This window comes from Scyliorhinus torazame, chromosome 3, assembly GCF_047496885.1.
Source record: "Scyliorhinus torazame isolate Kashiwa2021f chromosome 3, sScyTor2.1, whole genome shotgun sequence".
Taxonomy (NCBI): Eukaryota; Metazoa; Chordata; class Chondrichthyes; order Carcharhiniformes; family Scyliorhinidae; genus Scyliorhinus; species Scyliorhinus torazame.
In genome coordinates, this window is record NC_092709.1 from 249897398 (window position 1) to 249923878 (window position 26481).

Genomic DNA, 26481 nt, shown 5'->3' on the forward strand with positions numbered 1-26481 from the left:
CTGCTGGCTCCACCCAGGAGGCGGAGTATAAATGGGTGGGCTCTCCGAACTACAGCCATTTCAGCAGCAGCTGCGGGAGGCTCCACATCTCTGCGTAATAAAGCCTCGATTACTCTCTACTCTCATCTCGTCGTAATTGATAGTGCATCACTGATGGAGTTTAATCCGGACAAGTGTGAGGTAATGCACTTTGGAAGATCCAATTGCACAATAAACGGTCAAACTCTTGCGAGTACTGGCAGGCAGAGAGATCTGGGCGTGCATGTCCACTGATCACTGAAAGTGGCAACGCATGTGGATAAGGTGGTCAAGAAGGCATACGGCATGCTGGCCTTCATCGGTCGGGGAATTGAATGTAAAAATTGGCAAGTCATGTTGCAGCTGTGCAGGACCTTAGTTAGGTCTCATTTGAAATATGGTGTACAATTCTGGTCGCCACACTACCAGAAGGGTGTGGATGCTTTGGAGAGGGTACAGGAGCGGTTTACTAGGATGTTACCTGGTATGGAGGGCATTAACTATGATGAGAGGTTAGATAAAACTGGCCTGTTCTCCTGGAACGACGGAGGTTGAGAGGCGACCTGATAGAGGTCTACAAGATTATGAGTGGCATGGACAGAATGTTTAGTCCGATGCTCTTTCCTAGGGTAGGAGAGACAAGTACTAGGGGGGATAGATTTAAAGCGCATGGGGAAAAGTTTAGAACTGATGTCCGAGGCAGGTTTCTTACACAGAGGGTGGTAAATATGGATCGCACTGCCTGGGGAGGTGGTGGGAGCAGGTACGATAGCGGCATATAAGGGACATCTCGGCAAATATATGAATTGGGTGGGAATGGAAAGATATGGGCCGGGATTTTCCGGAATCCCGGGCAAGTGTTGACTCCGGCATCAAAACCGACGCGAGTGGCGCCGGGGTCAATGGGCCTCCAGGCCCAGTCATTCTCCAAGTCCTCAGGGGCTAGAACGACTCCGGAGTGCTGTGCGCTGCTCCGGCACCGAAGGCCGGCCCGCCATGGCCAGCTCGGGTCCGCGCATGCGCGCCACGGTCGTCTCTATGCTGGCCCACGGGCAACATGACGGAGCCCTACAGGGGCCCGGCGCGGAGGAACATAGGCCCCCCCCCGGAATTAGTACGACCGCCAATCGGTTGCCCGCGGTCGCGGGCCTGGCCACCGTGGAGGCTGCCCCTGGTGTTGGCACCCCCCACCCCCTACCAGGACGGCCCCGCAGCCAGAACGCCAAGGTCCCGCCGGGTAGGAACATATGCAAACGACGGTGGCAGGACTCGGCGGGCACTTTGTCCGTCGAGCGTGCCGATTTGCCGCGGGGGCCGCTTTCAATGGCCCCGACCAGCGCCCATGCCGGCGCGATTGCCGCCGCTTCTCCGGTCGCTGGAGAATCGGTGGCCTGGCGTCGGAGCGGCGTGACGGAATTTGTGCGCCAACCCCCCCTCACCCCGGCGATTCTCCGACCCAGCGCGGGCTTGGAGAATCCCGGCCATGGACTCCGTAAATGCATACAGTTTTAGTCTAGGCATGTACCATGGTCGGCGCAGTCTTGGAAGGCCGAAGGGCCTGTTCCTGTGCTGTATTGTTGCACAATTCCAGGTCTATTATAGTATATGGTACATAGAGGGAAATCGACGGACTGAATATTATACCGCTCACACAGTAATGTAAGAGAACACATCACCCACACCTGGGAGTCAGTCTACTGTTGGTCAGAACTGTGTGTATTTACAAGCATGGGGACAGCTCTTAGTTTGAACCCTTTACTGCACATATGTACATTATTCCTGGAGGTAATAAATGGCTCCCCCCTTGTCAACTCTACTGGTTACATCCTGGAAGAATTCCAGTAAACTTGTCAAGCATGATTTCCTTTTTGTAAATCCATGCTGACCCTGTCCAATCCTGCCACTGTTTTCCAAGTGCTCTGCTATTAAATCTATTTTAATGGTCTCTAGCAACTTGCCGACTACTGAATTCAGGCTGACTGTGCTATAATTCCCTGTTCTGTCCCTACCTCCCTTTTTAGATATTGGGGTTATGTTAGGTATCCTCCAATTTGTAGGAACTGTTCCAGAGTCTACAGGATCTTGGAAGATGATTACCAATGCATCCACTATTTCTAGGGCCACTTCCTTAAGCACTCTGGGGTGTAGGTCATCGGGCCCTGACGATTTGTCAGCCTTCAGTCCCATCAATTTCCCTAACATCACTTCCTTACTAACACTGATTTCCTTCCCTCTAACTAAATACTTTATTCCCCAATATTTCTGTTTAAGAAGGGAGTGAAGCAGACCTGCTAGGTCACGCGAATGGCAGCTCCCGCCGGGATTGGTTTTTCGGGCTGCTAAAAGGAGTGGCGGCGGTAATTGACAGGAGGGACCGCCGCCGGAACGGACGTGGGAGAGGTTCCCCCCGGTGGTGCATGGAGAGAACCAGGAGCGGAGCCGGCAGACGTGCGAACCCGGGGAAGAAGGTCGAGAAGGTCCGGGAGGACAAAATGGCGGCCGGAGAAGATCGGGAGGTGTGGGCCCAGTGGACCAGAGAATGGCAGGAGCTCCTTAAAAACTGCTTCATGGAGCTGAAAACGGAGGCGTTGGCCTCCATGGAAAGAATTGTGGTGAACCAGAAGGCGCAGGAGAAGGAGATCAAGGAGGTGAGGAGGAAGGTGGCGGAGAACGAGGACGAGATCCTGGGCCTGGCGGTGAAGGTGGAGGTGCATGAGGCACTCCATAAGAGATGGCAGGAGAGGCTGGATGACCTTGAGTGTAGGTCTCGGAGCCATAATCTGCGGATCCTGGGCCTTCCCGAAGGAGTGGAGGGGGCGGACGCGAGCACGTATGTGGCCACAATGTTGGGGACGTTGATGGGCGCGGGGGCCTTCCCCCGGCCCTTGGAGCTGGATGGAGCGCACAGGGTTCTCGCCAGAAAGCCACGGGTAAACGAGCCACCGAGGGCGATGGTGATACGGTTTCAGCGCTTGGCAGACCGGGAGCGAGTCCTGCGGTGGGCAAAGAAAGAGCGGAGCAGTAAGTGGGAGAACGGCGAGATCCAAATTTACCAGGACCTGGGAACTGAGCTGGCGAGGAGGCGTGCAGGTTTTAACCGGGCGAAGGCGGCCCTCCACAGTAAAGGGGTGAAGTTTGGGCTACTGCACCCAGCGAGACTGTGGGTAACATACCAGGACAAGCACCATTATTTTGATACGCCGGACGAGGCGTGGTTGTTCATCAGGCAGGAGAAGCTGGACCTGAACTAAGGGACGGTTTTATGGTGGTGAAATGTGCGGGTGGGGAGGGACCGAAGGGAGGATGGCGGGTAAAGCATAAGTTTACGGGCCTGCCTGCCCTAGTTTGGTTGGTGGTTTTGTTGTTTGTTTTGTTTGTTTTCCAGGTGTTTTGTTTTCCAGGTGTTCGGTGTTAGCGGGCGGGAAACGCCCGGGACGGGTTGTCCGGCGCACGGGGAGGTCCCAGATGGCGCTGGCCCCTCTACCCTGCGGGGGAGGGGGGGAGGGTGGCCCGAAGGACGCAAAAAGTTAAGGGTCGGTATATAGAGGCGGGAGCGGCCGGGGTCAGCATGGGTGAGCTGACACACGGAAGCACAACGGGGGGGAAACAAGAGCTAAGCGGATGCTTGGCAGCGGGGGGGGGAGGGGTGTGGGGGGCTGGGGGGGGAGGGGTGCTGCTTTGCTGATTGAAGGGGAGCCAGGTGAGGGCTATTGGGGTATGGATGGAGAGTCGGGCGGGGGGGGGGGGGGGGGGGGGGGGGGGGGGGGCGCCGGGGGGAGAGCTGGAGGAGGGAGGCGAGGGCACGCGGCTGGCCGAAAAAGGGAGATGGCTAGTCGGCGGGATGGGGGAGTGGTCAACCCCCCGAACAGGCTGATCACGTGGAACATGAGGGGCCTGAATGGGCCAGTCAAGCGGTCCCGCGTGTTCTCGCATTTGAAGGGGTTGAGGGCGGACGTGGCCATGTTGCAAGAGACGCACTTAAAGCTCGCTGACCAGACGAGGCGAGGAAAGGATGGGTGGGACAGGTGTTTCACTCGGGGTTAGACTCCAAGACCAGAGGAGTGGCCATTTTGGTCAGTAAACGAGTGGCATTTGAGGCGGGGAGCATCGTGGCGGACAAGGGGGGCAGGTATATAATGGTGAGTGGCAAGCTGCAGGGGGCCCGGGTGGTGTTAGTGAATGTATATGCCCCGAACTGGGACGATGCAGACTTCATGAGGCGCGTGGGTAGGATTCCGGACTTGGAGATAAGTCACCTGATAATGGGAGAGGACTTTAATACGGTCTTGGATCCGAGCTTGGATCGTTCCAAGTCCAGGTCGGGAAAGAGGCCGGCGGCGGCCAGGGCCTTGTGGGAGTTCATGGGCCAGATGGGGGGAGTGGACCCCTGGAGATTTGCGTGGCCAAGGACGAAGGAGTTTTCCTTTTTCTCACATGTCCATAAAGTCTATTCGCGAATAGACTTCTTTGTGTTGAGTAGGGCGTTAATCCCGAGGGTGGAGGGGGTCGAATACTCGGCCACTGCGGTCTCGGACCATGCCCCGCACTGGGTGGAACTGCGACTGGGGGCGGAACGGGGTCAGCGCCCTCTCTGGCGACTGGATGTGGGGCTGCTGGCGGACGAAGAGGTGTGCGGGTGGATAGAGAGGAGTATTGAGAATTATGTGGGACCGAACGACACAGGAGAGGTGACGGTGGCAGTGGTTTGGGAGGCTCTGAAGGCGGTCGTTAGGGGAAAGTTAATCTCCATTAGGTCCCATAAAGAGAAGAAGGAGAGGGCGGAGAGGGAGAGACTGGTGGGAGAGATACTCAGGGTAGATAGGAGGTACGCGGAGGCCCCAGAAGGGGGGCTGTTGAACGAGCGCTGGAAATTACAGGCGGAGTTTGACTTGCTGACCACGGGGAAGGCGGAGGCGCAGCTGAGGAAAGCGAAGGGGGCAGTTTATGAGTATGGGGAGAAGGCGAGTAGGATGCTGGCGCACCAGCTGCGCAGGAGGGAGGCGGCCAGAGAGATTGGGGGAGTGTGGGATAGGGAAGGCAACATGGTGCTGAGCCCAGAGAGGGTTAATGAAGTCTTCAGGGAGTTCTATGGGAAGTTATACGAGTCGGAACCCCCCGGGGAGGAGGAAGGGATGAGGCAGTTCATGGACTGGTTGAGGTTCCCAAGGGTGGAAGCAAAACTGGTGGAGGGACTGGGGGCCCCGATTGAGTTGGAGGAGGTAGTCAGGGCGCTGGCAGGCATGCAGACAGGCAAAGCCCCGTTTGGACGGCTTCCCTGTAGAGTTTTATAAGAAGTTCTCGAGCTGCTGAGCCCGCTACTGCTGAGAACCTTGAATGAGGCAAAGGCGAAAGGGACTCTCCTTCCGACAATGTCGCAGGCATTGATCTCGCTCATCCTGAAGAAGGAGAAGGATCAGTGTGAGTCCTACAGGCCGATATCGCTCCTGAACGTAGATGCCAAGCTGTTGGCAAAAATTCTGTCCCCTGTCCCCGTTGCTGTTTGTCCTGGCAATTGAGCCGTTGGCCATTGCGCTCAAGACTTCGAGGGATTGGAGGGGGCTGGTGCGCGGAGGGGAGGAACATCGGGTCTCCTTCTACGCGGATAACCTGCTGTTGTATATTTCGGACCCATTAGAGGGGATGGGGGATGTCATGCGGATCCTGGGGCAATTCGGAAGGTTCTCGGGGTATAAGTTGAACGTGGGGAAGAGTGAGCAGTTCGTGGTCCACGGTAGGGGCCAGGAGGAGAGACTGAGGGAGCTCCCGCTCAGGATAGTGGAGAGGAGCTTTCGGTACTTGGGGATACAAGTGGCCGGGAACTGGGATGCCCTGCACAGGTTCAAATGAACCTGGCTAATAGCAGATGGAGGGAGAGTTTAAAAGGTGGGACATGCTCCCGCTTTCCCTGGCGGGACGGGTGCAGACTGTGAAGATGACGGTTCTCCCCAGGTTCCTCTTCATATTTCAATGCCTCCCCATTTTCATCCCCAAGTCCTTCTTTAAGCAGGTGAATAGGATTGTTACGGGATTTGTGTGGGCGAATAAAACCCCGCAAGTCAAAAGGGTATTCTTGAAGCGTAGCCGGGGTGGGAGGGGGAGGACTGGCTCTGCCGAACTTCCGCAGTTATTACTGGGCGGCCAATGTGGCCATGATTAGGAAATGGATGATGGAGGAGGGGGCGGCGCGGTGGCCGCTGGAGGTGGCGTCGTGTAGAGGCACCAGTCTAGGGGCACTTGTTACGGCTCCGCTGCCGTTCTCGCCGGCGCGATACACCACAAGTCCGGTGGTGACGGCAGCACTGAGGATCTGGGGGCAGTGGAGGAGACACAGGGGAGAGGAAGGGGCCTCTGTGTGGACCCCGATACGGAATAACCACAGATTTGCTCAGGGTAGGATGGATGGGGGGTACCAAGGCTGGTATAGGGCAGCTATTAGGAGGATGGGGGACCTGTTTATAGATGGGGTTTCCCCCAGCATGCAGGCGCTGGAGGAGAGGCTCAGCCTGCCCCCCGGGGAATGCGTTCAGGTACCTTCAGGTTCGGGACTTCCTTAGAAAACAGGTGTGGACATTCCTGCGGCTGCACTCACGTAGGATCCAGGATAGGGTGGTGTCTGGTGCCTGGGTAGGGGAGGGGAAGGTGTCGGACATATATCAGGAGCTGCAGGAGGTAGAGGAAGCCTCAGTGGGGGAGTTGAAGGATAAGTGGGAGGAGGAGTTGGGCGAGGAGCTGGATGAGGGCCTGTGGGCCGATGCCCTGGGCAGGGTGAACTCCTCACCATGTGCCAGGCTCGGATAAATCCAGTTTAAGGTGGTGCATCGGGCGCATATAACACCGGCAAGAATGAGTGGGTTTTTTGGGGCGGAGGACAGGTGCCCGAGGTGTGCAGGGAGTCCGGCGAATCATGCCCATATGTTTTGGGCATGCCCGGCGCTTAAAGGATTCTGGCAGGGGTTTGCAAGGGTGATGTCTAGGGTTTTGGACGCTCGGGTGAAGGCAAGTCCAACGGGAGCGATATTTGGGGCGGCGGAGGATCCGGGAGTGCAGGAAGCGAAAGAGGCCGAGGTACTGGCCTTTGCTCCCCGAGCGTGGAGACCTGGGTTAGCGGTATGGCGGGGTTTCTCAGCCTGGAGCGAATAAAGTTTGCCTTGAGAGGGTCCTTGATGGGGTTCTCCCGGCGGTGGCAACCTTTCCTTGACTTTCTAGGGGAGCAGTAAGTGTCAGCAGCAGCAGCATCCTGGGGGGAGGGGGGGGGGGGGGGTTGGGGGGTTCAGGTGGGGGGGGTTGATTGAATGGAGTGGACTCGATGGGCCGAATGGCCTTACTTCCGCTCCTATGTCTTATGGTCTTATAATGTGAGTTGGGCATTTGGGACAAAACCCACCTTGTTCTAAACGGTGACAAAATTCATAATGCTGAAGTGCAAAGGGACTTGGGAGTCCTAGTCCAGGATTCTCTAAAGGTAAACTTGCAGGTTGAGTCCGTAATTAAGAAAGCAAATGCAATGTTGTCATTTATCTCAAGAGGCTTAGAATATAAAAGCAGGGATGTACTTCTGAAGCTTTATAAAGCATTAGTTAGGCCCCATTTAGAATACTGTGAGCAATTTTGGGCCCCACACCTCAGGAAGGACATACTGGCACTGGAGCGGGTCCAGCGGAGATTCACACGGATGATCCCAGGAATGGTAGGCCTAACATACGATGAACCTCTGAGGATCCTAGGATTATATTCATTGGAGTTTAGGAGGTTGAGGGGAGATCTAATAGAAACATACAAGATAATGAATGGCTTAGATAGGGTGGACTAGGGAAGTTGTTTCCATTAGCAGGGGAGACTAGGACCCGGGGGCACAGCCTTAGAATAAAAGGGAGTCACTTTAGAACAGAGATGAGGAGAAATTTCTTCAGCCAGAGAGTGGTGGGTCTGTGGAATTCATTGCCACAGAGGGCAGTGGAGGCCGGGACGTTGAGTGTCTTTAAGACAGAAGTTGATAAATTCTTGATTTCTCGATGAATTAAGGTCTATGGAGAGAGAGCGGGTAAATGGAGTTGAAATCAGCCATGATTGAATGGTGGAGTGGACTCGATGGGCTGAATGGCCTATGTCTTATGGTCTTGTGGTCTTATAATGTGAGTTGGGCATTGGGACAAAACCCACCTTGTTCTGTTTTTAAAAAAAAAATTCTGTTTTGTAATTAGTTCTATTGTAAGCTTTGGGCTATGCTTATTGTTATTTTTTATTACCATCAGTATTTCTATTTTTGTTATGTAAAAACGCGACTCGGCCAACGTTGTCTACCTCATACACGGATAACCTCATAATGCTCCACTTCTCCAGCTTCCACCCTAAACACATTAAAGAAGCCATCCCCTATGGACAAGCGCTCCGTATACACAGGATCTGCTCAGACGAGGAGGAGCGTAACAGACGTCTACAGACGTTGAAAGATGCCCTCGTACGAACGGGATATGGCACTCGACTCATCGATCGACAGTTCCAACGCGCCACAGCGAAAAACCGGACCGACCTCCTCAGAAGACAAAAATGGGACACAACCGACAGAATACCCTTCGTCGTCCAGTACTTCCCCGGAGCGGAGAAACTACGTCATCTTCTTCACAGCCTTCAACATGTCATTGATGACGATGAACATCTTGCCAAGGTCATCCCCACTACTTGCCTTCAAACAACCGCGCAACCTCAAACGAACCATTGTGTGCAGCAAATTACCCAGTCTTCAGAACAGTGACCACGACACTACACAACCCTGTCATGGCAATCTCTGCAAGACGTGCCAGATCATCGACATGGATACCACTATTACACGTGAGAACACCACCCACCAGGTACGCGGTACATACTCGTGCGACTCGGCCAACGTTGTCTACCTCATACGCTGCAGGAAAGGATGTCCCGAAGCGTGGTACATTGGCGAGACCATGCAGACGCTGCGACAACGAATGAACGGACATCGCGCAACAATCACCAGGCAGGAATGTGCCCTTCCAGTCGGGGAACACTTCAGCAGTCAAGGGCATTCAGCCTCTGATCTCCGGGTAAGCGTTCTCCAAGGCGGCCTTCAGGACCCGCGACAACGCAGAATCGCCGAGCAGAAACTTATAGCCAAGTTCCGCACACATGAGTGCGGCCTCAACCGGGACCTGGGATTCATGTCACATTACATTCATCCCCCACCATCTGGCCTGCGAAATCCTACCAACTGTCCTGGCTTGAGACAATTCACACCTCTTTAACCTGGGGTTACCCCATCTCTGGATCTGTAAAGATTTAATCACCTGCTAATGCTCGCATTCCTAGCATTGTTTGGCATCTTTGAATTTGTCTATATATGTGTTTCTGGAACAGACCTCTTCATTCACCTGAGGAAGGAGCAGCGCTCCGAAAGCTAGTGACATCGAAACAAACCTGTTGGACTTTAACCTGGTGTTGTAAGACTTCGTACTCATACGCTGCAGGAAAGGATGTCCCGCAGTGTGGTACATTGGTGAGACCATGCAGACGCTGCGACAACGAATGAACGGATATCGCGCGACAATCACCAGGCAGGAATGTTCCCTTCCAGTCGGGTAACACTTCAGCAGTCAAGGGCCTTCAGCCTCTGATCTCCGGGTAAGCGTTCTCCAAGGCGGTCTTCAGGACGCGCGACAACGCAGAATCGCCGAGCAGAAACGTATAGCCAAGTTCCGCACACATGAGTGCGGCCTCAACCGGGACCTGGGATTGATGTCGCATTACATTCACCCCCCCACCATCTGGCCTGTGCTATCGAAATCCTACCAACTGTCCTGGCTTGAGACAATTCACACCTCTTTAACCTGGGGTTAACCCTATCTCTGGATATGTAAACACTTAATTAACTGCAAATGCTCGCATTCTAAGCATTGTCTTGCATCTTTGAATTTGTCTATATATATGTTTCTGGAACATACCTCTTCATTCACCTGAGGAAGGAACAGCACTCCGAAAGCTAGTGACATCGAAACAAACCTGTTGGACTTTAACCTGCTGTTGTAAGACTTCTTACTGTGCTCACCCCAGTCCAACGCCGGCATCTCCACATTAAATCTGTTAGAGTGCTTTGAGGAGCTAACAAGGAAGTTCGACAAAGGAGAATCAGTGGACATGATTTATTTAGATTTCCAAAAGGCTTTTGACAAGGTGCCGCATAGGAGACTTTTAAATAAGCTAAGAGATCATGGTGTTAAGAGTAAGGTCCTGGCATGGATAGAGGATTGGCTGACTGGCAGAAGGCAAAGAGTGGGGATAAAGGGGATTTTTCAGGATGGCAGCCGGTGACTAGGGGTGTGCCTCAGGGGTCTGTGCTGGGACCACAACTTTTCACAATATACATTAATGATCTGGAAGAAGGAACTGAAGTCACTGTTGCTAAGTTTGCAGATGAAACAAAGATCTGCAGAGGGACAGGTAGTATTGAGGAAGCAAGGGGGCTGCAGAAGGACTTGGACAGTCTAGGAGAGTGGGCAATGAAGTGGCAGATGAAATACAATGGGTTCCTGCCCCCCCCCGCCCCCCGCCCCCAGGCAATTCTCCGGCCCAGCAGGGGGTCGGAGAATCCTGCTCCTTGTTCGCGATTCTCTTAAAGTTAACGTGCAGGTTCAGTCGGCAGTAAGGAAGACAAAAGCAATGTTAGCATTCATGTTGAGAGGGCTAGAATACCAGGGATGTACTTCTGAGGTTGTAAAAGGCTTTGGTGAGACCCCATTAGGAGTATTGTGAGCAGATTTGGGCCCCTTATCTAAGGAAGGGCTTTGGAGAGTGTCCAGAGGAGGTCCACAAGACTGATCCCTGGAATGAAGAGCTTGTCGTATGAGGAACAGTTGAGGACTCTGGGTCTATACTCGCTGGAGTTCAGAAGGATGAGGGGGTATCTTATTGAAACTTACAGGATACTCCGAGGCCTGAATAGAGTGGATGTAGAGAGGATGTTTCCACTTGTAGGAAAAACTAGAACCAGAGGACACAATCTCAGACTAAAGAGGTGATCCTTTAAAACAGAGATGAGGAGGAATTTCTTCAGCCAGAGGGTGCTGAATCTGTGGAACTCTTTGCTGCAGAAGGCTGTGGAGGCCAAATCACTGTGTCTTTAAGACAGAGATAGATAGGTTCTTGATTAATAAGGGGATCAGGGGCTTTGGGGAGAAGGCAGGAGAATGGGGATGAGAAAAATATCAGCCATGATTGAATGGCAGAGCAGACTCGATGGGCCGAGTGACCTAATTCTGCTCCTACGTCTTATGGTTTTATAGGTTGTAAGTTACAGGAAGATATAGATGGGCTGGTCACATGGACAGTGCAGTGGCTGATAAGTGCGAGGAGATTCACTTTGGAAGAAGAAACAGGACAAGTGAGTATGAAAAAATGGCAGGACACAAGGAAGCTTAGAGGAACAGATGGATCTTGAGGTGTTTGTTCACAGATCCCTGAAGGCGACAGAGCAGGTGAATAGGATAGTTAAGAAGGCAAAAGGGACACTATCCTTTATCAATTGTGGCATAGAATATAAGAGCAAGGAGGTTATGATGGAGCTGTACAGAACGATGGTTAGTCTGCAGCTGAAGTACTGGATGCAGTTCTAGTCACCTCACTATAGGAAGGAGGTGATTACACTGGAGGGGATACAGAGTTTCACCAGAAAGTTGCCTGGGTTGGAGTATCTGAGCCAAAAGGAGAGACTGGATAGGCTTGGATTGTTTTCTTTAGAGCAGAGAACGCTGAGGGTGATATGGTTGAGGTGTTTAAAATTATGGAGGGTTTGGACAGGGTAAATAGGAAGCAGCTGTTCCCATAATAATAAGAAGAAATAGGAAGCAGCTTTTCCCCTTGGTTGACAAGGGGGCACCGTTTTAGGGTGAGGGGCAGGAGATTCCGAGGTGATCTGAGAAAACAAAACTTCACTTAGAGAGCGGTGAGAATTAGGGCACTTACCCGGGATCTACCACCCTCCCTAGGGAGGCTGCAGCCGGGTGCCATTCAGTACAGGTCCACATAAATGTGAACCAGGCAGAACGGCACCCGGGAGGTCTCCCAGGCCATTGGAGTCGATGGGTGGCCGGGATTAGTGCATGGTGGCTTCCTGGCCCTCCCACTGGCATGCGGGCACCTTGACACTGCCACCCTGGCACTGCCAAGGTGCCTGGATGGCAGTGCCAAGCTGGAAGAAGCACTGTCCAGGTGCCAGTGCAAGGGTGCCCGGACTGCACTGCCAATGGTAAGGGCCCGAGGGAGGTTAAGCCCATGAAAGGAGGGTATGAAGGGTGGGGAGTGCATGGCAGGTATGTAAGCCTCTGGGAGGTTGGGGGAAGGTGGTGGATGAGGTTCCTGGAGAGGGGACCTGTAGGGGGTGTAGAGGGGCCTGAAGAGAGGAAATCCCCGGGGCCCCATAGCAGGTGTTCTCATTTAGGGGGATGTGGGGTAGTGCCCATGGATGTGGGGTGACATTTCCCATGGGTGGGGGCAGTGGAGGACCCACAAGCTCGCTTGGAGACCGGGGAACCCTTTCAAAATGGCAGCCCGATCTCTGGGTTCAGCTCCCCGGAGCTGGTAAATAATTCTAAGTGTGGGCTAAACTGGGGTGAAACTCCCCAGGGTCCAGAAAAGTGACTAAGGGCATGATTCTCCAGAAAGATTTCCAAGTAGCGAACGGAAACTGCCACGAGCACTTGGCCCGGCGAGGCTGGCAGCTGTATTCAATGTTAGTTGGTCCATTTAACGAGGCCCCACGGGCTTTACGCTGCAAATGACGATTCGCCAGCTGATTTTCCGGGACCACGCTCGGCAGCAGCCATCAGCTCAGGAAGCGTGTCCAGGAGGACTGCACTCCAGTGCCACAAATAGGTCAACAACTTACACCGGGTAGCACGGGCCAGTTGACACCAACCAATGTCCCACCCCCTGAGACCTTTAAGCCCTTTCTCAACCTTCCCCCCCACATCCCCCCCAATCCCTACATGTGGCCCCCAACCTTCCTTCACCTGTATTTCCCTTCAAACCCCCCTCAACCTTTTCTCCCCCCCCCCCTCCCCCCCCCCCTCCCCCACCACCACTGTGAACCACCTGTGCGGCTAACGATGCCCTCTCTGTATCTCAGCAGGAGAAGCTCTCCCACAATCGCTGGGAGAGGGCCCAGACTGGCGGAGGGGTGCCAGACATAAGAATCCTCACGATCTTCGAGGAATGGACCCTACTCATCCATCACTGCTGTTTTTGCTCACCCTATATTGGAGGCAGTGAGGTACTGGGAGCCAATTTAACATTCTTATCCTTGTGTTTAACTAAGTCTTCATGGCCATAGTTGTTATTATTCTGTAACCTCCTTCAGTCCTAAAACTGCCTCTAAACTCTCCAATCCTATATCTCTGGCGTTTATATATCTAGCTCCAAACCCTGCAATTTTCTTCCTCAACCCCTCGACTTCCTTTATGTCCTGCCTTAAAACCCATCTGTTCAATCAAGATTTTGGTCACATCATTCCTAAAGAGTGATGCCCAGAATATAAGTTGCTATCTTGGCATATCTTCTGAAATTATATTTTGTGTTTAAAGTTTCATTTAATTATAAGGAGGAATTAATATCTTTGAAATGAAATGAAATGAAAATCGCTTATTGTCACAAGTAGGCCTCAAATGAAGTTACTGTGAAAAGCCCCTAGTCGCCACATTCCGCCGCCTGTTCGGGGAGACTGGTACGGGAATTGAACGGTGCTGCTAGCCTGCCTTGGTCTGCTTTCAAATCCAGCGATTTAGCCCTGTGCTAAACCAGCCCCTTTAACAAATTAAGTCAATTTGAGGGTTTGTATTCTTGACATTGCTGCCTAGAAAATCAGGAATTTCACCATGTGTCTATTTTCTGTCAAATTCAACCTTCTATTGTGGGTGAAAAGTAGTCAAATTTTGTTCCTCTACCTTAGTTCTACACGTACTTCTTCAGCACTGCTTCCTTCAATGATGAATATTTTGTTCATATCTTCATGTAACATATTACATGCATAACCAATATTTACAGCTGTCTCTGTAAGAAAAAATATTGTTTTCAATTTTAGAATTTATTTTTATTGCTTTACACAATAGTCCAGATTACCTGTGTTTTTATATGCATAGTAAAATATAGGGGCTTAAATTTTCCAGCCGCTCTCACCTCGGGATCTTTTAATCCCACTAACCATGATGCCCCCCACCACCCCCGTCCCCATTGCAGGTTCCCCAACAGTGGAGAGCGCAAACAGCAGGAAAACTCATTGACAGTGGCAGGACTAAATTATTCTGTCCCCGGTCAAAAGCGGGCCACCTCCTCAACCACAAAACATGCCGCAGGGGAGTGGAAAATCCCACCCACAATTATTGCACCAAGCTAACCTGTCAAAACCTATGTAAAGGGACAATTCTGGACTTAAGGAGGTGGGGATAGGAAGTAGGAAGGCTGGCAAAACAACGGTGGGAGGTGTTGGGAGGAAAACCGGTGGCAGGAACCTCAAGGAGCTGCTGACTGGATGGCCAGATGTATCAATTAAGTGCCCACTTCAGGGCCACTTCCAGACCCCTTGACATTTTACTGATGTCAGGAGGGGCTGCCACAAGGAGGGGAGCTGCGGGGGTCTCAGTGCCCGTGGGTCCATCATGCCACCCCTTGGATCTCATTGCAGAGGCATCCCTAGCCCCTGTGTGTCTAACCCACTGAACACCCATAACTCCCACTGACCGCAGAAGTCTCTGCCGCACGGCTGAAGGCTATTGCTAATGGGAATTGCCAATCAAAGTTAAGTGAGCACTTCACAGCTCCCAAGTGGATTCCCGTGGGTAGGCGTGCCATGTAGCAATTGGGAGTCATTGCCAAGCATCCCAAACAGACCATGATGCCTGCACACTGTGCCTGAGCACTGCGGGAGGCAACACCATGGCCGCAGCAGCCAACATCCGAACACCCAGGGCCAGGCGCGAGCACTGGAGACATTTCAGCGACCAGGGAGTGTGCACAAGAGAGGGGGCCAGCGCCCGGTCCAGGTAACGTTGCGTGCAGGTGTCTGGGGTGAAGATTCTGGAATCTGGAGAGCTGCAGCCGGGGGTGCATAGGCAGGGCATGTCGGATGGCAGGGGTTGTGTGGGGGGTTTGGGGGAGGGAGCAATGGGGGAAGGTAGAGTCCCGGGTGGAAGACGCCGCTGGTTGTCAGTCTTGCACTCTCTCCATTTCCTTACAGATATTACATGGAATGGATGATATCTTGGACTCAATGGAGACTGCCCTTGTGGTGCTGCTGGCAGGGAAGGTGGCCAGATGCCGGAGAAGATGGCGGCAGCAGCATCGACAGAGGCTCGAAGTGATGGCCCATGTGCAGGGCTCCGCCCCACACCCTGAGGACCCGGTCTCCATCAGGTTAAGGAGGGACACAGAGGGGGAGGCCGGCTTTTGTGAGGGCCACGAAGAATCCAGCACGAGTTTTAAGGATACAAAGTAATAACATTTATTTACAGTAACATATATATATATAACAGCAGCAGCAACTTCCTTTGCTGTACACTCTTTCCTGCTGGTTCCAAACTGGCCAGCTTTATTTATACTTGGAGTTTACTAATGGTTTCTCCGCCCCCCTCATTGGGGAAGCTCATACTCCCACAGGATTGTGGGATTGTCATTAGTCCCCAGCCAATGGTAAGCAGGCAGGTTATAACATCCCTCCCCCCCAAAGTCCAAGGAATCCACCGAAGACCCTGGCGAAGGAGGGCGTCAGACTCGTTTTGCCGCAGGCCGGACATCATTTGCACGCGGCGCTGGATCAGGCGGCGTGTAACGAGATGGAGACCGGCGCTTCCGTGATGAACGGCGTAACGGTTGTACATCCACCACCTGTGGACCCGAGGATTCCCCCTCTGATGCGTCCTGCGTCTCCATCTCGGAGTCAGAGTCTGCTGCCACTGTCATGTCAGCGTCTCTATCTCCATTCGGTTCTGTAACGACCTGCGCAGGCTTTGAGTGAGGCACCAGAGGAAAATTGTGAGGACTACCTTCCCTTGTCTCTGGTCTCTGCGGCTGTAGAAATGAGCTCCGGGGGCGAGGAGTCTTCTGGACCGAACGTAGTCTACATGTTTGCGCTGGAGACGACCCTGGGCTTGCACCTGGTAAGATATAGGGCCCGTTTGGCAAAAGATTATGCCAGGAACCCACTGGGCACCACCAGCAAAATTCCAAACGAACACTGGGTCACCGGGCGCAAACTGCCGAATCGGCCGATGCCGAGAAAATCCCTGTCCCTGCCGTTCTTGTGTGCGGCGTGCTTTTGCGCCAATGTCCGGGAAAACCATACTAAGGCGGGTGCGAAGTCTCCGGCCCATTAGGAGTTCTGCGGGAGCTACCCCAGTCACCGCATGGGGGGTGGTCCTATACGAAAACAAAAAGCGAGCCAGTCTCGTGTCCACTGATCCGGAAGACTGCTTCTTTAGACCTCTTTTGAATGTCTGCACTGCGCGCTCTGCCAACCCATTTGAAGCTGGGTGGTAAGGGGCAGTGCGGATATGGCGTATGCCGTTCATCTTTATGAACCTCGCAAACTCCTCACTCGTGAATGGAGTGCCGTTATCCGTGAACAGCACCTCGGGGAGGACATGCGTACTAAAAGACAAACGCATCTTTTCAATTGTTGCCCAGGACGTTGTCCCCTGCATCTTATGCACCTCTAGCCATTTAGACTGGGCGTCGATTAATAGAAGGAACATGGATCCTTGAAAAGGGCCTGCGAAGGCTGCATGCAAGCACGCCCAAGGCCGCCCTGGCCATTCCCAGTAATGTAGGGGCGCGGCCGGCGGAAGCTTCTGATGCTCCTGGCAAATGGAGCAGTTTTGGGCCACCTTCTCAATGTCAGTGTCGAGGCCTGGCCACCAGACATAACTCCGGGCCAACATTTTCATTTTGGTCACACCTGGATGCCCATTGTGCAAGTCTCTTAGTATCAGCTCCTGGCCTTTTTCCGGAACAATCACACGCGTCCCCCACAAGAGGATGCCGTCTTCCACGCTGAATTCTGACAGCTTGGAGGAAAATGCCCGCAACTCGCCTGGGAGCTGTCTATGCTGCCCACATACAGGTCTATGTGCCGAACCTTTGACAGGACTGGCTCCGTCTGGGTCCACTCATGGATCTGTGATGCCGTGACAGGCAAGGTGTCCATAAAATTTAGGGTTGCAACCACCTCACCGGTCGTGGGGGTCGACATGGGGCCGGTCGATAATGGCAATCGGCTCAGTGCGTCGGCATTTGCTATCTGCGTTCCTGGTTTGTGCTCCAGAGAATACTCGTATGCAGCAAGCAACAAAGCCCAGCGCTGGATCCGTGCGGAAGCAATGGGCGGTATTGGCTTATCCTCTCTGAATAGTCCCAACAGAGGCTTATGATCAGTCACGATTGTGAAATGGCGGCCATACATGTACTGGTGGAAGCGTTTCACCGCAAAAACCACTGCCAGGCCCTCCTTCTCGATGTGCGCGTACTTTTTCTCCGCTGCAGTCAATGTGCGGGAGGCGAAAGCTATCGGTCGCTCGGCCCGGTTCTCCATCTTGTGGGACAGGATGGCCCCAATACCATACGGGGATGCATCACATGTGACGAGCAAAGGCTTTCCAGGATCATAGTGGGTTAGTAACCCAGACAACGACAATTGTTGCTTTACCCGCCGGAAAGCGGTTTCTTGCGGCTGACCCCAAACCCAGGTGTGATTTTTCTTTAGCAGAAGGGGCAACGGGGCCAGCGTAGTTGCCAGATTGGGGAGGAACTTTCTGTAATAGTTTACGAGACCGAGAAAAGAACAAAGTTGCCAAGTGTCAGTCGGGGCGGGGGCCTGTTGAATCGCACGCACCTTCTCTGCGACGGGGTGCAAACCTTCGCGGTCCACCCGATAACCTAGGTAGACTACTTCCTTTGCCTGAAATACGCACTTTTTGCGACGTAAACGGACTCCAGCCTCCGAAAAGCATCTAAGGACAGCCTCCAGATTTTCCAAATGTTCCTGCTCCGACGTCCCTGTAATCAAAATGTCATCTAAGTAGACAGCGACATGTGGTAAACCTCTCAAAATGCCCTCCATAACACGTTGAAAAATAGCGCAGGCAGAGGATACTCCAAAGGGCAACCGTGTATATTCATACAGGCCCCGGTGTGTATTAATCGTTACATATGGTCGGGAGGCAAGGTCCAGCTCCAACTGTAGGTAGGCGTGACTCATATCTAATTTTGTGAACGAGAGTCTGCCTGCAAGCTTCGCGTAGAGATCCTCTATGCGAGGCATTGGATATCGGTCGAGTCGGGAAGCCGTATTCACCGTAAGTTTATAGTCGCCACACAAGCGAACTGTGGCATCTGGCTTCATTACAGGTACAATTGGTGCTGCCCAGTCAGCAAAACGGACAGGCCTGATAATACCCAAACTCTCCAAACGAGTGAGCTCCCCTTCTACCTTCTCGAGGTCTTCCCAGCCCACACAAAACTCATAATGCTCTTCTCAATTCTTTTGAAAAAAGCCTTCGTGATCACCACCGGGAGGCACTGGAACACAAAAAGGAATCTCGGGAGGACCACCATTTTAACCGCCTGCACCCTACCTGCCAATGACAAGGACACCATGTCCCATCTCTTGAAATCCTCCTCCATCTGTTCCACCAACCATGTTAAATTAAGCCTATGTAATGTACCCCAATTCTTGGCTATCTGGATCCCCAGGTACCGGAAGTCCCTTGTTACCTTCCTCAACGGTAAATCCTCTATCTCTCTGCTCTGCTCCCCCGGGTGCACCACGAATAACTCACTTTTCCCCATGTTCAGTTTATACCCTGAAAAATCCCCAAACTCCCCAAGTATCCGCATTATCTCTGGCATCCCCTCCGCCGGGTCCGCCACATATAGCAACAAATCGTCCGCATATAGAGATACCCGGTGTTCTTCTCCCCCCTAAGTACTCCCCTCCACTTCCTGGAACCCCTCAGTGCCATGGCCAGGGGTTCAATCGCCAGTGCAAACAATAACGGGGACAGAGGACATCCCTGCCTCGTCCCTCTATGGAGCCGAAAATAGTCAGACCCCCGTCCATTCGTGACCACGCTCGCCATCGGGGCCCTATACAGCAACTGTACCCACCTGATATACCCGTCCCCAAAGCCAAATCTCCTCAACACCTCCCACAAATAATCCCACTCCACTCTATCAAATGCTTTCTCGGCATCCATCGCCACCACTATCTCCGCTTCCCCCTCTGGTGGGGGCATCATCATTATCCCTAGCAGCCTCCGTATATTTGTATTTAGCTGTCTCCCCTTCACAAACCCAGTTTGGTCCTCATGGACCACCCCCGGGACACAATCCTCTATCCTCATTGCCATTACCTTGGCCAGGATCTTAGCATCCACATTCAGGAGGGAAATGGGCCTGTATGACCCGCATTGCAGCGGGTCTTTTTCCTTCTTTAGGAGGAGCGATATCGTTGCCTCTGACATAGTCGGGGGCAGCTGCCCCCTTTCCCTCGCCTCATTAAAGGTTCTCATCAGTAGCGGGGCCAGCAAGTCCAAATATTTCTTATAGAATTCAACTGGGAATCCGTCTGGTCGCGGGGCCTTCCCCGCCTGCATGCTTCCAATCCCTTTCACTACTTCCTCCGTCTCAATCTGTGCTCCCAGCCCCACTCTCTCCTGTTCCTCCACCTTAGGAAATTCCAGCTGATCCAGAAAGCACATCATTCTCTCCTTCCCGTCAGGGGGCTGCGCTTCATATAATCTTTCATAAAATGCCTTGAACACTCCATTCACTCTCTCCGCTCCCCGCTCCATCTCCCCCTCCTCATCTCTCACCCCCCCCTATCTCCCTCGCTGCTCCCCTTTTCCTCAGTTGGTGGGCCAACAACCTACTCGCCTTCTCCCCATATTCGTACTGTACACCCTGTGCCTTCCTCCATTGTGCCTCTGCCTTACCCGTAGTCAACAAGTCAAACTCTATATGTAGCCTTTGCCTTTCCCTGTATAGTCCCTCCTCCGGTGCCTCCGCGTATTGTCTGTCCACCCTCAGCAGTTCTTTCAACAACCGCTCCCTTTCCCTACCCTCCTGCTTTCCTTTATGTGCCCTAATAGATATCAGCTCCCCTCTAACCACTGCCTTCAGTGCCTCCCAGACCACTCCCACCTGTACCTCCCCATTATCATTAATTTCCAAGTACCTTTCAATACACCCCCTCACCCTTAAACACACACCCTCATCTGCCAATAATCGCATGTCCATTCTCCAGGGTGGAAGCTGTTGTTTTTCTTCCCCTATCTCCAGGTCCACCCAGTGTGGAGCATGATCCGAGATGGCTATAGCCGTGTACTCCGTCCCCGTCACCTTTGGGATCAGTGCCCTTCCCAAAACAAAAAAATCTATTCGTGAAAATACTTTATGTACATGGGAGAAAAACGAAAACTCCTTACTCCTAGGTCTACTAAATCTCCAGGGATCTACTCCTCCCATCTGCACCATAAAATCCTTAAGCACCCTAGCTGCAACCGGCCTCCTTCCGGTCCTGGACCTCGATCTGTCCAGCCCTCGGTCCAGCACCGTATTAAAGTCTCCACCCATTACCAACTTTCCCGCCTCTAGGTCCGGGATGCGTCCTAACATACGCCTCATAAAATTGGCATCATCCCAGTTCGGGGCATACACGTTCACTAATACCACCGCCTCCCCTTGCAGTTTGCCACTCACCATCACGTATCTGCCCCCACTATCTGCCACTATAGTCTTTGCCTCAAACATTACCCGCTTCCCCACTAGTATGGCCATCCCCTTGTTTTTTTGCATCCAGCCCCGAATGAAACACCTGCCCCACCCATCCTTTGCGAAGTCTAACCTGGTCTGTCAGCTTCAGATGCGTCTCCTGAAGCATAACCACATCTGCCTGAAGTTTCTTCAGGTGTGCGAGTACCCGTGCCCTCTTAATCGGCCCGTTCAGCCCTCTCACATTCCCCGTGATCAACCGGGTTGGGGGGCTCTTTACCCCCCCACCCCCCCCTTGACGACTAACCATTTCCTTTTTCAATCCAGCTCCTCACCCGGTTCCCACGTAGCTGTATCCCCCCCAGGCGGCGCCCCCCCGCCCCGACCCCCCCCTCCCACACCAGCTCCCCCTTCTCCCCAGCAGCAGCAACCCAGTTAACCCCCCCCCCCCGCTAGATCCCAAGCTAGCGTAATTGCACCCCCCATGTTGCTCCCAGAAGTCAGCAAACTCTGTCCGACCTCGGCTTCCCCCCGTGACCTTGGCTCACACTGTGCGAGGCCCCCTCCTTCCTGCTTCCCTGTTCCCGCCATGATTACCATAGCGCGGGAACAAAGCCCGCGCTTCCCCTTTTGGCCCCGCCCCCAATGGCCGGCGCCCACAGCTCCTCATCCTCCCTCACCCCCTCCCCCACGACATAGGGAAGAGAGAGAAGTTACAGGGTCGCAGGTTTAACAATCTGGGAAGCCTTCTCTTCCCGCTTTTCCCGCCTTCATCCCACAAATTCACCCCCCCCCCCCCTTTTGTCCCAAACGTTCTTTTTCTTCTGGCCCGCTCACTCCAGCTTCTCCTCGACAATAAATGTCCACGCTTCGTCTGCCGTTTCGAAATAGTGGTGTTTCCCTAGATGTGTGACCCACAGTCTCGCCGGCTGCAACATTCCGAATTTGACCTTCCTTTTATGCAACACCGCCTTGGCCCGATTAAAGCTTGCCCTCCTTCTCGCCACACCTCCGCACTCCAATCTTGATACACGCGGATCACCGCATTCTCCCACCTACTGTTCCGAGTTTTCTTGGCCCATCTGAGGACCATCTCTCTGTCCTTGTATCGGAGAAATCTCACAACTATTGCTCGAGTAGTTTCTCCAGCCCTCGGTCTTCGCGCCATAACTCGATAGGCTCCCTCCACCTCCAGCGGACCCGTCGGGGCCTCCGATCCCATTAACGAATGCAGCATCGTGCTCACATATGCCCCGACGTCCGCCCCCTCTGCACCTTCGGGAAGACCAAGAATCCTTAAGTTCTTCCTCCTCGCATTGTTCTCCAGCACCTCCAGCCTTTCCACACATCTTTTGTGTTGTGCCTCGTGGATCTCCGTTTTCACCACCAGGCCCTGTATGTCGTCCTCATTCTCAGCAGCCTTTGCCTTCACGACCCGAAGCTCCTGTTCCTGGGTCTTTTGTTCCTCCTTTAGCCCCTCAATCGCTTGTAATATCGGGGCCAACAGCTCCTTCTTTATCTCCTTTTTGAGTTCATCTACGCAACGCCGCAGGAACTCTTGTTGGTCAGGGCCCCATATTAAACTGCCTTCTTCCGACGCCATCTTGCTTTGTGCCTGCCTTCCTGGCCGCTGCTCTTGAGGATCCACCGCAATCCGGCTACTTTCCTCTCTTTTTTCCATCCGTGTCCGGGGGGGGATTCCCTTCTGAATTACCGCACAGTGTTATTTGCCGTTAAAATTGCCGATGGGGCTCCTATTAAAAGCCCAAAAGTCCGTCCCACCGGGAGCTGCCGAAACGTGTGACTTAGCTGGTCATCGCCGCACCCGGAAGCCTCGCGTAACATTTCTGACAAGGTCTCACCATAGTCACAGTACTCCGCAATCCTGCGTAGCCTGGATAGAAAGTTGGCAAGGGATTCTCCAGGGGTCCTCTCAGCGGTATTAAACCGGTAACGCTGGACTATCGTGGACGGGGTTGGGTTAAAATGTTGCCCCACTATATTCACAAGTTCATCAAACGTTTTGGTGTCCGGCGCAGCTGGGTACGTAAGGCTCTTAATCACCCCAAACGTATGCGGGCCGCAGGCGGTGAGCAATATTACCACCTGGCGCTCGTTTTCGGTGATATTGGTTGCCCGGAAATAGTAACGCATACGTTGTGCGTACTGGTTCCAGCTTTCCAGCGCAGCATCAAAAACATCCAAACGTCCGTACAGAAGCATGGTATAATAGAAAACAACTTCCAACCTGTATCCAACAAAAATCCAGGGAGGTGGCTTCAGCAGTGTAGACAGCTATTCACTTTAACCCTCGTTGCCAGTTTTGTGAGGGCCACGAAGAATCCAGCACGAGTTTTAAGGATACAAAGTAATAACATTTATTTACAATAACATATATATATATATAAAAGCAGCAGCAACTTCCCTTGCTGCACACTCTTTCCTGCTGGTTCCAAACTGGCCAGTTTTATTTATACATGGAGTTTACTAATGGTTTCTCCGCCCCCCCCTCATTGGGGAAGCTCATACTCCCACAGGATTGTGGAATTGTCATTAGTCCCCAGCCAATGGTAAGCAGGCAGGTTATAACACCGGCAAAGGCCCAAAGTGTACAGGCGTCGATGGTCTTTCGAACAGATGATGGGATAGCGTATGCTGCAGAAGGCTCCGCTTCAATAAGGGGATGATGTGGCATCTGTGCCATGTCCTTGTGGATACCTGCTCCTGGTGGCCGTCAAGGTCACCACAGCCCTGAACCTCTATGCCTCAGGATCATTCCAGGGCTCGAGCGGGGACTTAATAATAATAATCTTTATTGTCACAAGTAGGCTTACATTAACACTACAATGAAGTTACTCTGAAAAGTTCCGAGTAGCCACATTCCGGCGCCTGTTCGGGTACATGGAGGAAGAAATCCAGAATGTCCAAATTACCTAACAGCATGTCTTTCAAGACTTGTGAGAGGAAACCATAGCACCTGGACGAAACTCGCACAGTCACGGGGAGAACATGCAGACTCCACACAGACAGTGACCCAAGCCGGTAATCGAACCTGGAACCCTGGAGCTATGAAGCAACCGTGCTGCTCTTGTGCGGATCTCACAAGATACAGCCCACAGGTGCATCCATGAGGTTATGGATCCCCTGTTTGCCCGGGCAGTGAACTACATAAACTTTGACATGGACCAGGCCCACCAGGATGCCCGGGCAGCAGGATTCTCTGCCATCACCGGGATGCCCTAGGTCCAGGGGGTAGTGCATGGCACACATGTCGCCTTTGTTCCCCGGGCCATCTGGAAGTGCCCTACACCAATAGGAAGAGGTTCCACTCCCTGAACGTCCAGCTCGTGTGCGACCACCACATGAAGATCTTGCATGCTTCCCAGTGACTGTAGGACTGCATCACAGCTACATCCTGGGGCAGTCGGACATCCCTGGTCTCTTCGGGGACCACCACAGGATAGCAGGTTGACTCTGGACTGATAAGGGATACCCGTTGAGGACCTGGCTAATGACGCCAGTACAGAGGCTGGTGACCAATGTGGAGCTCCGATACAAGGAGCAAGATTCAACTAAATGGAAACAAAGCACCATAGCGAGCGGCTTGGCCAGGTGTTTCCCGGAGAAACACATGGCTATACAACGACACCCACATCAAATAAGGGGCCTCAGAGGAGAATGCGCGGCCGATGCCACACATTGCCCCGTTTTCTACATCGAGGATCTCTGCTTGCCGGAACTCCTCAGTGTAGCAAGAAATCGGGACACCATTTAAAAATGGTGTCCCGATCTCCTTAGCCCCTGACGTGATCCAAGGGGCACTGCGATCGGGCCTGGGGTGCCCTGCTTGGAAGTTGGCATAGTCCGGGGCGGGGAAACTGGGGACCCTCCCATAGTGTGTTCAGGTTGGGGTTTGCTTCGGGGGCCTTGGAGATCGAGACACCATTTAAAAATGGTGTCCCAGTCTCTCGCTATACTGGGGAGTTCCAGCAATCAGATCTTCCCAGGGTACGTGCTACCTTGCCCCTGTGTTCCTCACTGAGGCTCCTTAAACAACGTGAGTCGTGTTGTATAGTCATGTGTTTCTTGGCACTGCGAGCGCCGGAAAACACACGGCTTAATGCTCTCGCTATGAGACTTTGTTCCCAATTAGTTGCATTTTTGGGTTGAATTGCGGCCATTGGGTTTCATTGTTTTTTTCAGGATGTAATTCAGTGAGTACTCTGTATAGTTTGGGGAAGGTGAAATCAGTGGAAGTACTAATCAGTAGCAAAGAGCACTTTGTAATGTGTTTAGCAATTTCTTGGTGACATTCAATTTTAAGATTTGGTGACATGTAATTTTTGCTTCAGATACATATTTGGAACATATTTTCACTGGTCCTAGGTAATTTCTAGATTGCGACTACAGAATTCTGGGCAAGAAAACAAGCTTTTGCTCACAATCCGCTTCATGTCGCAGCTAGGATTTCCAAGTATTAGCAGCTAGATATCCAAGTATTTTTGAAGCAGAGTGAGAGTTTCTGCCTCTATCACTTACAGGTGGGGAGCTTCAGATCCCGACCTCCTTCTGGATGAAAATATTTTTCCTCATCCCTCCTTTAATCCTTCTACTATTTGTTTTCAATCTATACCATTTTTTCATCTCTGCTAAAGTAAATAGTTCATCCCTATTTACAAAGGATATATAGGTTATATAGCACAGAAACTGGCCAGTTGGCATAACCACTCTATGCCACCATTTAAGCTCCCCAAAGCCTTCTCCCATCTTTCCTCTTCTCGGGCGGCATGGTGGCACAGTGGTTAGCATTCCTGCCTCACAGTGCCGGGACTCAACTGGGTACCGGCCTTGGGTGACTGTCTATTGGAGTTTGCACATTCTCCCCGTATCTGCGTGGGCTTCCTCCGGATGCTCTGGTTTTCTCCCACACTCAAAAGGTGTGCGGGTTAGGTGGAATTGCCATGAACAGTGCGTGGGGTTACGGGATAGGGCGGGGAGTGGGCCTGGGTAGGATGCTCTTTCACAGGGTTGGTACAGACTGGATGGGCCGAATGGACTCCTTCTGCATTGCAAGGAGTCCATGGAATTCTGTGGGAAATCTGCCATCAGAACTATCTATTTGCTTCTCCTTCATATGCTGTCTAGCTTCCCCTTAAGTGCATCTATTGCTTCAATCATTCTGTGTGATAGGGAGTTCCACATTCTCACCACTCTTTGATTAAGGAGGTTGTTTCTGAAATCCCTATTTCTTGATGGCTTTTCTATATTCTATCTTCCCCACCAGAGGAAGCATCCTTTCTGTATCCACAATATCAAAACCTTTCATAATTTTAAATACCTCAATTAGATCATGACTCAGACTTCCTTTTTCAAGAGATAAAAGATACTGCCCGCCAAAACGTTCCTGATATGGATACTCATGCATTGCTGTTATCATCCTACTTCATCTTCTCTTCACCGATTCCAGTGCCTCTATGTCCTTTTATTATACAGTGAGCAGGACTGCATGAAAATTCTAAAGTACAGTCTAATTAAGCTTCTATACAGGTTTTCCTATACTTTTCCAATCTACCCTTACCCATTTTGGGAGGAATAACAGCAGAATGGATTATTATTTAAACGGTAAGATGTTAAAACATGCTGCTGTGCAGAGGGACCTGGGTGTGCTGGTGCACGAGTCGCAAAAAGTTGGTGTGCAGG

The 26481-nt window shown here is 52.4% G+C and overlaps 1 protein-coding gene across 1 annotated transcript in view; it reads right to left on the reverse strand.

The window, feature by feature from the left end:
- Nucleotides 1-26481, reverse strand: part of atp8b5b (ATPase phospholipid transporting 8B5b) — a 502620-nt gene that overhangs the window by 124696 nt on the left and 351443 nt on the right. The window contains exon 20 of the mRNA XM_072497094.1: nt 13965-14070. Within this exon, the coding sequence (XP_072353195.1) occupies nt 13965-14070 (106 nt within the window). The remainder of the gene's footprint in view (nt 1-13964; nt 14071-26481) is intronic.